Source organism: Pecten maximus, chromosome 12 (genome assembly GCF_902652985.1).
Source record: "Pecten maximus chromosome 12, xPecMax1.1, whole genome shotgun sequence".
In the NCBI taxonomy this organism is placed as follows: domain Eukaryota; kingdom Metazoa; phylum Mollusca; class Bivalvia; order Pectinida; family Pectinidae; genus Pecten; species Pecten maximus.
This window is the reverse complement of record NC_047026.1, coordinates 36,673,874-36,685,569: the sequence shown is the minus strand read 5'-3', so window position 1 is coordinate 36,685,569 and position 11,696 is coordinate 36,673,874. Positions and strand designations below refer to the sequence as shown.

The 11,696-nt window shown below is 33.3% G+C and overlaps 1 protein-coding gene across 1 annotated transcript in view; it reads left to right on the top strand.

The window, feature by feature from the left end:
* The first annotated feature begins 9,479 nt into the window (after positions 1-9,479).
* Positions 9,480-11,696, top strand: part of LOC117339501 (uroporphyrinogen-III synthase-like) — a 76,348-nt gene continuing 74,131 nt past the window's right edge. Inside the window, exon 1 of the mRNA XM_033901136.1 lies at positions 9,480-10,032. Within this exon, the coding sequence (XP_033757027.1) occupies positions 9,921-10,032 (112 nt within the window). The 5' untranslated portion in view covers positions 9,480-9,920. The remainder of the gene's footprint in view (positions 10,033-11,696) is intronic.

The window sequence follows — 11,696 nt, the reverse complement described above, 5'->3', positions numbered from 1 at the left end:
GCACTGTTATAAACATGATGTATAATAATATTAATACCAAATATATTTCACGAGTGGCGCTAATGTTTTGATGTTTTACACGAGTGCACAGTACGAGTGATAAATATGAAAATATCAAACACACGAGTGAAATATATTTGGTGTTACTGAAGATGCTGTTAGATTTTCTGTTCATTACATGTTATAGCATAATATACCGGGACAGTTTTTAATTTCCCCTGTGTCGTTTGTACACTGTAAGCTGTGGTTTGATTGGTCATTCAGAAAAAGTGATATTTCCACTTTTATATCACTTTAATAGAATGACTAGTTTACAATAATTTATCTCTATTGTAGTAGCATTCCATCTAGAAGTTGTTTTTCCTGGTTATTTTATAATCTTATGATGGCATTTTCATTATAATGTTTTTCATTATGTTTTTATTTTTGCCAGCTTGTGATAATTTTTTTCATGCTATTCTTATGATAGAACTGTCGATGATTTATAATAAGTTGTTGTCTTGTATATTATTTGAGTCTGATGTGGAGTATGCATAAAATAAAATTGTTTGTGAATGTGTGTACATAGTAAGTATAAGTATGGTTGTGTAAACATTTACACGCATACATCACTCGCCATAGAAACATCGTCACTGTTATCAAATATATTCTGATATTTTTATCCCGTGTCAGATACCTATATACTTTTGTAGCTGCTCATACAATAAATAACACATCTATAGAAATGACAATGCACCTACTGTTTAAATTGTGCATATAGGTCAAATTAGAATAACAAAACAGTGGATCACTGTTAGGAGGCGAAGCTATTTATGTTAATCGAGTTAAATGTTAGATTTTTATTTATAAATTCGCTTTCGGCTATCATTAAATTACATACGATTACACGTACAGCGTGTTCTATTAGGGCATTCAGCCATATCGGATGGTGGTGTAGTAATTTATGAAAACCTACAAATATTAAATATCGCAAGAATATAATTATCACCCAAAGAAGTAAATATGAAAATCAAACTTATGCATCCTGCTACATGTACTTAATTTGATTAATTAACCGCCTTTCAATACGAACGCACAAACAGCTTTTTCCAATGTCACTATAAGATCCTCAAGATAACACGATTATTATCTGTACCCGTTAGGAATTCACAACTACTTTTTTGAAATGAGAACTGTCTTCCTATTCCACAAAATAGTCCAGTAAAGTGTGATTGTATATTGTCGAGGATGGTAGTTAAAATGCTCATGTTTTGTGGACTGAAAGTTCTACCTGTCAGCAGATCCGTCTTGTATGGAGGATCAACCCAAAGTTACTTTAAAACATTGATATACTGGGCTGTACGTGTTTTTGTACAATTTACGTGCCGACTTACACTTCATTTCTAAAGACGTTTTATCAGACTGGTGTACCACTATAACACGTGCTTTGGGTGTCGCATGCTTGCCAACAGAAAACAATATGGTTGCGTTAAAAGTATGATCTAACAGAACGTTTTCGAATGACAAATTCAAAAAATCAAACCTGTGGTTGTAAGCAGGTAGAACACAGCTAGGCCTAAAACTCCACTTAATCCTAGAACAAATATGAATTGTTTCTTGGTGTTTAGTCCAGTGGCTATCATTATCGTCATCACTGTCAGTGGTCAAGTACAATAATGCGTCGTTGTAACAGTATAAACAATTACACACGGTGATGTTGATGGATCATTAGTCGGTCCCTGGGTCCTCGCTGCGCCACCATGCATCAACATTACAACCGTTACCTGTACGACAATATCATCTCCTATTATAATTAGCAGTATAGAGTTATGGGAATTTTATGGGAATTTTGTCGAGCAAAAATGTACCCCCCCCCCCCCCCCCCCCCCCCCCCCCCCCCCCCATGTTGAAAACGAAATTAAGAAAGGCGGAGGAAACTGATACACCAAAATTGATCTTTTTTAGCATATTTAAACCCTTTGACCTTGAATGTGAAGGTAATTCCTTTTAACAAGCTCGGTAGCCCTTCACATCAGCATGCTACAGCTAGGTCCACTTTCGGGTATCTGTGTCTATTGATTATCACTAAGAAATCATTTAATTTTTAGCATATTTGACCCCTGTGACCTTTCACGTGAGTCAATGTTGTTCATTTGAACAAACTTGGTAGCCCTTTACAACAGCTTGCAACTGACCAAAGTTCATGTTTATCGGCCTATTGGTTATTGAGAAGATGTCGTTTAAAGGCGAAAGTTGACGCTGGGGGACGAGCTACATGTACGGCCGTTAATTTGCACAGAAAATTAAACAGAAAATCAACACTAAACTTTGCATACACGTGCAGTGTATGCCAAGTTTAGTGTTGATTTTCTGTGGCTACTATATTATATATCAAGTTTACACTTCATTGATTGATTTGTTTTTGTTTAACGTCCTATTAACAGCCAGGGTTATTTAAGGACGTGCCAGGTTTTGGAGGTGGAGGAAAGCCGGAGTACCGGGAGAAAAACCACCGGCCTACGGTCAGTACCTGGCAACTGCCCCACGTACATGTAGGTTTCGAACTCGCAACCCAGAGTTTACACTTCAAAATCCAATAGTATGAATACGACCTTAATTTAGTCGTCTTCGAATTGTATTTCAAAATTATTCATCTGTTTGAATATTTCTTTATATATTATTTATCTTTCATTTAATAAGTTAATTAGTTTCTGAACATCGGCGGGGTCTTGATCTCCACATTTTGAATTAGGGTTCGTAGAATATAATACAAATACTTGAATAAATCTATAAATATGAATATGATATTGTATATGAATTACCGAATCATGAATCATACAGAGCTGTTTTGTCCCTCTAGGACTCCTGATGCTAGGAGAAAAGGGTGTAAATATCGGAGAGGAGAAGTCAGGGGCCCCGAGACCAGCGAATGGGCCAAAATAACGAAAGGTGTTCCCCAGGGTTTTATTGTCGGACTACTGATTTTTTATATATTTATTAATAATATTTTTACCTTTGTAAAGCAATGTAATCTCTATCATTATGCAGACGGGGTGTTTACTGAACGCCAACATTTTTTAACAATAGGTAGGTGTTGTTACAGGAAACTATGGGAGGGTTATTATATACTGCTTCATATAAGCTGTCTTTTTTTACCCGTACAGTCACCTGAGATTTACCTGTGTTTCTACTTTTTTTCCATTTTCTTAGAACACACATTCTTGCATTCAACTAAATGAGCAATAAAGTAATATAGAACATAGTTAAAAAAATCGCAACAAATATATTATACTACATGTATGTAGTACATTTAACATAATTTGTTCATAATTGAAAAAAATTGTGATAATCTTGAAGCTTTAAAAAAATTGTTTAGAAGAAGAGAGTAAACATTTTAATAAATTGGTTTAGTTTTAATGGCATGAAGGCCAATCCAGAAAAAGTCCAGGCAATAAGTACTGGCAAAAAAACAAACAATAGTATAATTTTTTTTCCATAGACAATTTAGAAATTAAATGTGAAGATTACAAGTGTAATAGTGTTAAACTTTAAGATGTAGATATTGACTTTTTACTCAAATTTGACCCCCATATATCTCGTTTATGTAGAAATGCCTCTAAACAAATGGCTGTCTTAAAAAGAATGGGAAATAACCTGACAAAAAAAGGAAAACTTACCATTTTAAAAACGTTTATCCTGTCTAACCTTTAGCCTGGCTTTTTTGTACTTTATCAAATATACAAGGAAAATGGAGAAGGTGCAGGAACTCGGAGCGTTGCGTTCTATTGAAAATGATTATGTGTCCCCAGTCCAAGATATTTTAAAAAGACATAAACTTGATTTTTTACATTTTTTAAAAAAGAATGAAGTGTATGGCCTCAGAAGTTTTTGATATCTTTATTGATATTTCTCCCTCTCTTTTACAGAAGTTTATCGATTTCTCCCTCTCTTTTACAGAAGTTTATCGATTTCTCCCTCTCTTTTACAGAAGTTTATCGAGGGAAAAGAAGTTTCTTCTAACCTGAGGCATGGAAATCTGGTCAAGATTCCAAAGGTGAACACCTCGAAATATGGTAAAAAATATTTTAGATTTGAGGCGTCCCGGATGGGGAATGGTCTGCCAAACGAATTAAGGTTGGTGGAAAATGGGTCGCTTCACAGGCCGATCCGCTCCTGGGATGGTCAGATCGGTACCATTATGCACACACCGGTAAGTGAGAGTTGTCCCCCTTTGAAATTTCATTATTTTATTTTTAATTTAAACTGTTTATGTTACACCTCGGGTGTTTATGTTCTATATTTAACTTACAATGTGATATATATACTAATAACTCTTATAAAATATTTCTTGTACATTTGTATTGCTATATATGTAATGCTAATTTCTCAGATATTTGTTGATCAATTCCTGTTTTTATACTTATGTTGGCAGTAAGAATAGCTCTACAGTGCTAATGTTTTCATTTTTTTTTTTGCAATATGCGACGCTCTTGAGTGAGGAAAATAAGAAATAGTTTTATGAGTAGAATTCGAGGTTATTAACTTCATAGTTTAATCCTTTAGATATATATTGAATCATTTTGAAAGAAATATAAATATTCCAGTCTGTCGATAAAACAGTAAATGATCGCTGCCGGGCAACTTTTATGTTTGATTGGACTAAATGGAACCTACAGACTGTATCTATATATTTTTTTAAATCACATACACAGGGTGCACGCATCCTTAATGTACACTGATTAACCGACTATCCGGACCAATTATTAGAATATCCCTATATCCTACATGCAATCGGAACCCCTCGTCATTTTCTCCGAAACTAGACTCGGACCAAAGTAGTAACCATTTTGGACTACTTTCGATCACATGACACAAAAAATGGCGGCGCCCATGTTTCATTAAACGGCGAGATTCAGCGATCATCATAAATCGACATGATGTGAAAACGGTAGTTAATGGGATGTCAAAAGTTTTCCACATCACGATTGTAGTATTTCGTTATATTTCTCATATTTCGATCATTAGGAAGTCGCTGATTTACCTCCAAGTAAATATTTGTCTAACAGTCTCAAATGGTAATGTTTTGTTTTGTCAGCGAGTGTTCGATTGTCAAGTAGGGTATTTCTGTTACTCAATACATATTAGTTCTCTAATTTTCTTAAATGATTTCGACAGATCTCACCCATGATTCTTTTATCTTTTAAGATATATATATATATATATTTGTCATGACAGGTCTGATATAATATATATGTACATCAATATATACAATATATACATTTGTATATGCCAAGATATCTATAAACATCATCATTCCTGCCATCTCATTATGACAGCCACATTTTTTATCAATTGCAAGATTTTCAGAACCTCGTGATCACCTTCAAATATGATATTTTTGTAGATATATTTATATGTAAAAACACTGAAATTTAAGACTCATAATTTGGAGGAATTAGCATACCTGAATGTTATGATTATGATATTTCAAGTACAATTGTATTTCTTATTGATATACATCCAAATTATCACTAGCATATAAAGACTTCTACAATATCTGAATTACATGTATGCAGGAATGTTGATGTTATAAATGCATATAAATTATAATATGAAATCTAGACAAAAGTAAAATACAGAAAACTTGTAAACACGGCCGAGATAAGTTTTCATGAAAGATGTGTTCTCCTTTCTCTAACTTGAAAATCATAAAAAAAGAAGTGACAGCAGATATAGGTCTAGTCTGATTCATATAACACCAGACCCAGAATATCTGTACTGTTCCTCCACAGCTGGATTATAGTCTGATTTATATTATACCAGACCCAGAATATCTGTACTGTTCCTCCACAGCTGGATTATAGTCTGATTTATATTATACCAGACCCAGAATATCTGTACTGTTCCTCCACAGCTGGATTATGCACTCATACATTATATACAGGGTAATGATCATACCTGCACTTTGATAAAGTCTATTTTTGTTCAATATTAACAAATCTTTGCCAATATTATATATATATGTATATACTATTATATTATTTTCATCAGCATTATACAGAACACAACCATGTGTCATCCACAAAGGCAAATGAACCAGGATGTTTTCTTTAGGAAAGTGGTTAACATGGAGAGTTTTTTTTTCCAAAAAGCAAATAAAATTCCTATTAGAACATTATTTCAAATAATACAAAACCCGTTAAAGAATGGTGAAATAAAATATTTTTATGTTTATTAGGTATAAAAATACATAGTTAACCCTGAAGCATATCAATTTGGTATGATTCTATTAATATATTATGATAGAGGATAAAGTTTACTAATGGTAAAATCATTATCCGGTTCTCCAACTTTTCTTCTATCATGTATGTCTCCACATATATGTCTCCAGAAATGTGTTTTTTCTTATCTTGTTGTGTTCTTTTTGTTCAGGGATTTGATTTTTCTATATGATTACATCTATATACACTGTACATACCAGAAAAAATATTGATGTGATGGAAAATTGCCTCCTAGGTCGGTGAAGGAAAGCTTGGAATAGCCCTTTATGAAAACCTGAACATTGACAAGTCAACTTTTGTTGCTTCATGCTACAGCTAAAACAAAATGTGTACCAGTGTAAAAAAAACACCAGCTAAAAGTGACTTGACATTTTAACAGTGACATTGACTGTTGACACAGTGATAATTATCTCTGGTCAGCTGAACCAAGACTGAATTTTGTTAAAAAAATAAACTTAAATCATTTATTAAAACCTGGAGTAGAAGGTCATTAACTGTTGTTGACAGATATCATATGTAATTAAATCACTGATGATATCGCAGTTCAATCACCTTTTTATTTCACTCCACAATCCAAGTGAAATATATTCTGAAGAAGTTGAATTCTAGTCTTATTTACTTTTTAATTAAAATTAAATTGAATTAGAAGATTGTTCCAAACTACACTTACTGTACTTAAAGATTTCTGTTAAGTATTCACCTATAAATAGGATTGATAATGAAATTATCATTATTATTGAGCAGTATCTATACCGAATGAGGTGTTTTCACAACTCAATACATATAAACTCTTTAATCAACACAAAAAAGGACATTTATTATAAAGTTCAGCAATCTATTGCTTCTGGTAGGAGTGACTGTTAAGGAAAAGTTTGAAGTACAATGGAGTAAATGGTAAAAAAAAGTTACAGTAGTTAATTCATAAGTTGGGTATTTGGTTTGAATTGCCAAGTATGATTAAACTATTACTATTACAACTATTATTGATATCATTTTTACATTTCACAAGAAGCACCCTTTTGTACTTACTCCCAGCCCTTGACAAAGCCAAACATACTAGTATTTATTTGTCTTTTTTTCCACTACCTTTCCTAACTTCTTCTCTTTTTTCACACTTTCCTGTCCATCTTGACAATTAAGTGAAATATTTATCATAATTAATACATTAGGAATACCATTTTGATATACAATAGGCAATTCATTAGTTCATATGTGAATGATATCTTGCTATGAAAGGTTGTGGGTCATATTATGTGATGTGGAGGAATGAGGCTGTAAGATCTACCCCCCCCCCCCCCCCCCCCCCCCCCCCCCCATCTTTTTTGTTTTGGATTGGAAGTTCAATATATGTATGCCATATATACATGGTAAAAAAAATGCTGATGTGTATTTTGATGAATATGCAATGACATGTTGTTTTTATGTCAATATTCAGTTTGTAATGAAAAAAAGTGTTAATAAGGCTGATGATAAGGGTGAGGATGTTACAATAGGGTATCTTAACAGTATATGTCAAGATAGTACATTCACATGAAGATGATGATGATGAGATTGTAAAAATGAAAATAAAGAATAAATTATATACATGTACAAGTAATAAATCTCTGGTCAGCTGATGTCTTATTCAATTAAAAACTTTGCTCAATAAATTAGATTCATAGTATTTTTAACAAAATGCTCAACACATTGATTTTGATGTCAAAAGATGCATGACATTTTTAAAACTTTGATGGCATGTCACTATTCATCCATTAGAATACATGTACTGCAAGTGCGTTTGTTCCTAAGCTGATTTTACTTAGGTTTGTTTGTTTGCTAGTTTTATCACCACACATATGATTCAGTCATGCAGGATCATTTTGAGGCTGGGTCTCCTTGTAGTTGTTAGTAACTGGTACATCATTGAACACCACACAAGAGGCCCTGAACTTATGCTTGGATAGATGCCAATTGATGTCTCATAATCAATTAAAGTGTCATATTCCAGGAAACTGTAGAATTGTGAGAATTATTACACTGGTAACCCCAAAACTTTCAATTTCCTCGTGCCAGTGCCATAATTGAGGGTTTAAGTGTCGCACCAGTGAATGAAGTGCATGTGTGGTATTAAGTGAAAGTGAGGAAATTAAGTGCAAGGTATTAATGTTAAAGGAAAGGAATTTATTTTTATCCGTCTTTCGTGCTCCAACAGAGTTATCGGCCCTCACTTCACATACCCAAGCATATTGACAAATGAGTGAAAAGTACAAATTAGATCCAAGCTATTATTGTTGAATCTCTTAGATAACCTCACAATCTTCAAAGTAAATGGTTCAACTGACCACTCACAACAGTTATTAATTGCCAACAGATTTAAATATCAAGCTCTACAGAAACATACAAGTGCCATGAACAAATCAAACATAAAAACTGCCAGGAAAAAACTGAGACTTGACAATACACCATAGAAATTGTAACTAACTCAGATAGAATATACCATTACATGATACAGAAGAAAAAGAACGGATATGATTTAAACATTCAGAATAATCAAGGGAATAGACAACCTCGAAGAAGAAGATTTCTTCGAAATAGAGACAAACAGGAGGACTAGAGGACACAAATACAAAAGTATGAAGCCCCAAACCAGACTGAACATCAGAACAAACTCCTTTAGCATAAGAGTAATCAATGACTGGAATAACTTGTCAGAGGAAGTGGTAGAAAGTGAGACAATTAACCAATTCAAAAATAGACTCAACAAGCATTGGAAAGACCTGCTGATAAAATTTCACCCAACTTGTGTTTAAATATCTACAAGCCAGTATATAAAAGGAAAAAGAGGACTGTGAGACAATTTTTACAAATTTAAAGTGATCTTTTTTTTTGGGAAACTGTACATAAACTTTAAGAGGTGGTGAAATTGTATATAATCATAAAGAAATCCAAGGAACCACAACAATGATATATTGATGAAAAACTTTTAATCAAGGACAAGGCGCAACAAAACGTATTGATGACATGAAATCTATCAAGGTGGTCAAGAGGTACAGTATTTTTTTTATAAAGTTATATATGTATAGGTTTCAGAATCAAGGTTGCTACCTGTGAATTAATGTAAAATTTAAAATCATATATAAAATGTATTTCAAATACGGTATTTGATGACTCAATGATGTAATGTCTAATGTTTAAGAGTGTATTTTATTCTTACGATCATCATACTCATGCCACTTATTTTTTTACTCAAGCATCTACCAGAATTAAATCAGTCTAGCTATTATTAATGTGTATTCTCGGTGAGTTAACTAACATTTATGACATTTGGCAGACAATAGGACTTTTTAGGGATACTTTTGTTGATATTAGGAACGCATCGCTGTCGATAAAAAAAAGGATTTAATAAAAACAATAATGGAAAAACCTGGCTGTAGATGTTACATGTACCGGTACACACATAGTAGATCTTTACAAATACGGTTGGATCATAAATATAACACAAAACTAAAATGAAAAACATGTCAATAACATTGATATAACGCTTACTCTTCACATATACAGTGAAATACTTAAAAACCGCATGGAATAGACTGGGCGCAGCCATGTTGTTTACCCTATCGACAGCTATAGTTCGCGGTAATTTGGTCATCGTCCGGCGAATCACCTGGACCCATCATTTTCATGTGTATTCATACACTTACCTCCGAGCCTACGTTCGCAGACGGAGGCGAGGTGTTCCGATTGATCCTACATGTAGGACATCGGCTGCTTGTGCATGTACACGAAGTGTCTGGTAGGTATATGACTTGGACAAGACAATCAAACTATCTGATAGAATTATTGAGTACACTATTTACTGATGACATCGTTACATGATGTGCGTAGGCTTACTCCGCTCGTAAAAAACACCTTACAGTTGGAAACCGGGCACGGCGCGTTCGATTCACATCAAGTTATACATTGTAGTTTACTGTGATAAACATGTTAAGCTGTTGTAAACAATATGGAATTTATGTTTTGCTAAAGTAAAACTTAAGAGAATGATGATTATATTTTACATACGCATTTGAAATTATAATATCTGTTTTTGATCTAAAAATTAAAAGTTAATTTAATGTCCTGGCTGTCCCATGTTCATGTTGTATCGATGTTGTTAAAGATTCTCACTCCTTGTTTTTAACAGTTTTGTGATTTCCCAAGTCATAGAGTACTAAGCTTATTTTTTCCAGAACAAAGGTTTGTTTTAAAAATACATGTACATCTAAAAGATAAATTTCTTGTTTTAGATTTTAGAAAAAATCTAGAACATTTCTGGCAACTTACATACAAAACTAGATCAGAGGAGATTGGGAAAACAACAGGGACAGACCGGTGTAGTATGGTATTTTGACCCCCATGGTAAATTGACCCCGGGGTCAAAATACCATTATGGTAAAATGACCCCCATAGTAGAGTCACTAGAACATGATTTTCATATATTATTTATCATATTTTGATAAAACAATATTGTATCATTATAAACAGTACAAATTTCGATGGGTAGGTTGACTATAGAGTGAAATATAGGTGAATAGTTGAGGATGGGGAACATCAATGGAGAAATAAAGCTTTTTTTATCATTGATTGTGACTTATTTTCACAAAACCTTTATCAGTATAAATCACTTATTGTCAACAACAAATTGATCTGGGATAACTGATTTTAATATGAGTCATTTATGGGTGGGGGGGGGGGGGTGGGGGGGGGGGGGGGGGGGGGGGGGGGGGTCACTTTACCATGGTCATGGTAAAGTGACCCCCCCCCCCTCCACACACACGTAAAAAGTTAATGATAGTTTATTCATTTTACTTCCATTTATTATAATATACATCAAAAATCAAGAAAATTGGTCTTGGGGTAGGTGATTTTGTTATGTAGAGAGGTTCGGGGAGGGGAGTCACTTTACCATGATCATAGTGAAAGTATTTTACTAATTTTTTGTGGATTAAATTTTTTTCACAGTTATTTGAAAACGTATACGCAACGCTTGCATGACTTTTTTTTATTAAGGAATTATACAGTGCATTTGATAATTCTTCAAAATGCCAAATTTATAAATACCTTGCTAATAGCTTTGAAATTCAATATTTTTTGACAAAATCTCTTAAATCAAAAACAGAACAAAATGTTAAGTAAATTTTGTATACAGGCACAAACTCTTTATATTGAGTCCGGTGCTGTAATGCCGTTCTGAGAAGCGAAAAAAATTGCAGTCTGTAATAAAAATGATATAAAAGATGAAATGCATTTTATACTACATATATGACCAGCTTATGCAGAGATAAGAGTTAAGTTTATAAAACAATTTCATTAGAGACATCCGAGTATTTATAATCTAATAGAACTATCTTCATGCAAAAAGTGTAGACTGTTCGAAATATTTCATATTTATGAAATTTGATGTTCTATTTCACATCT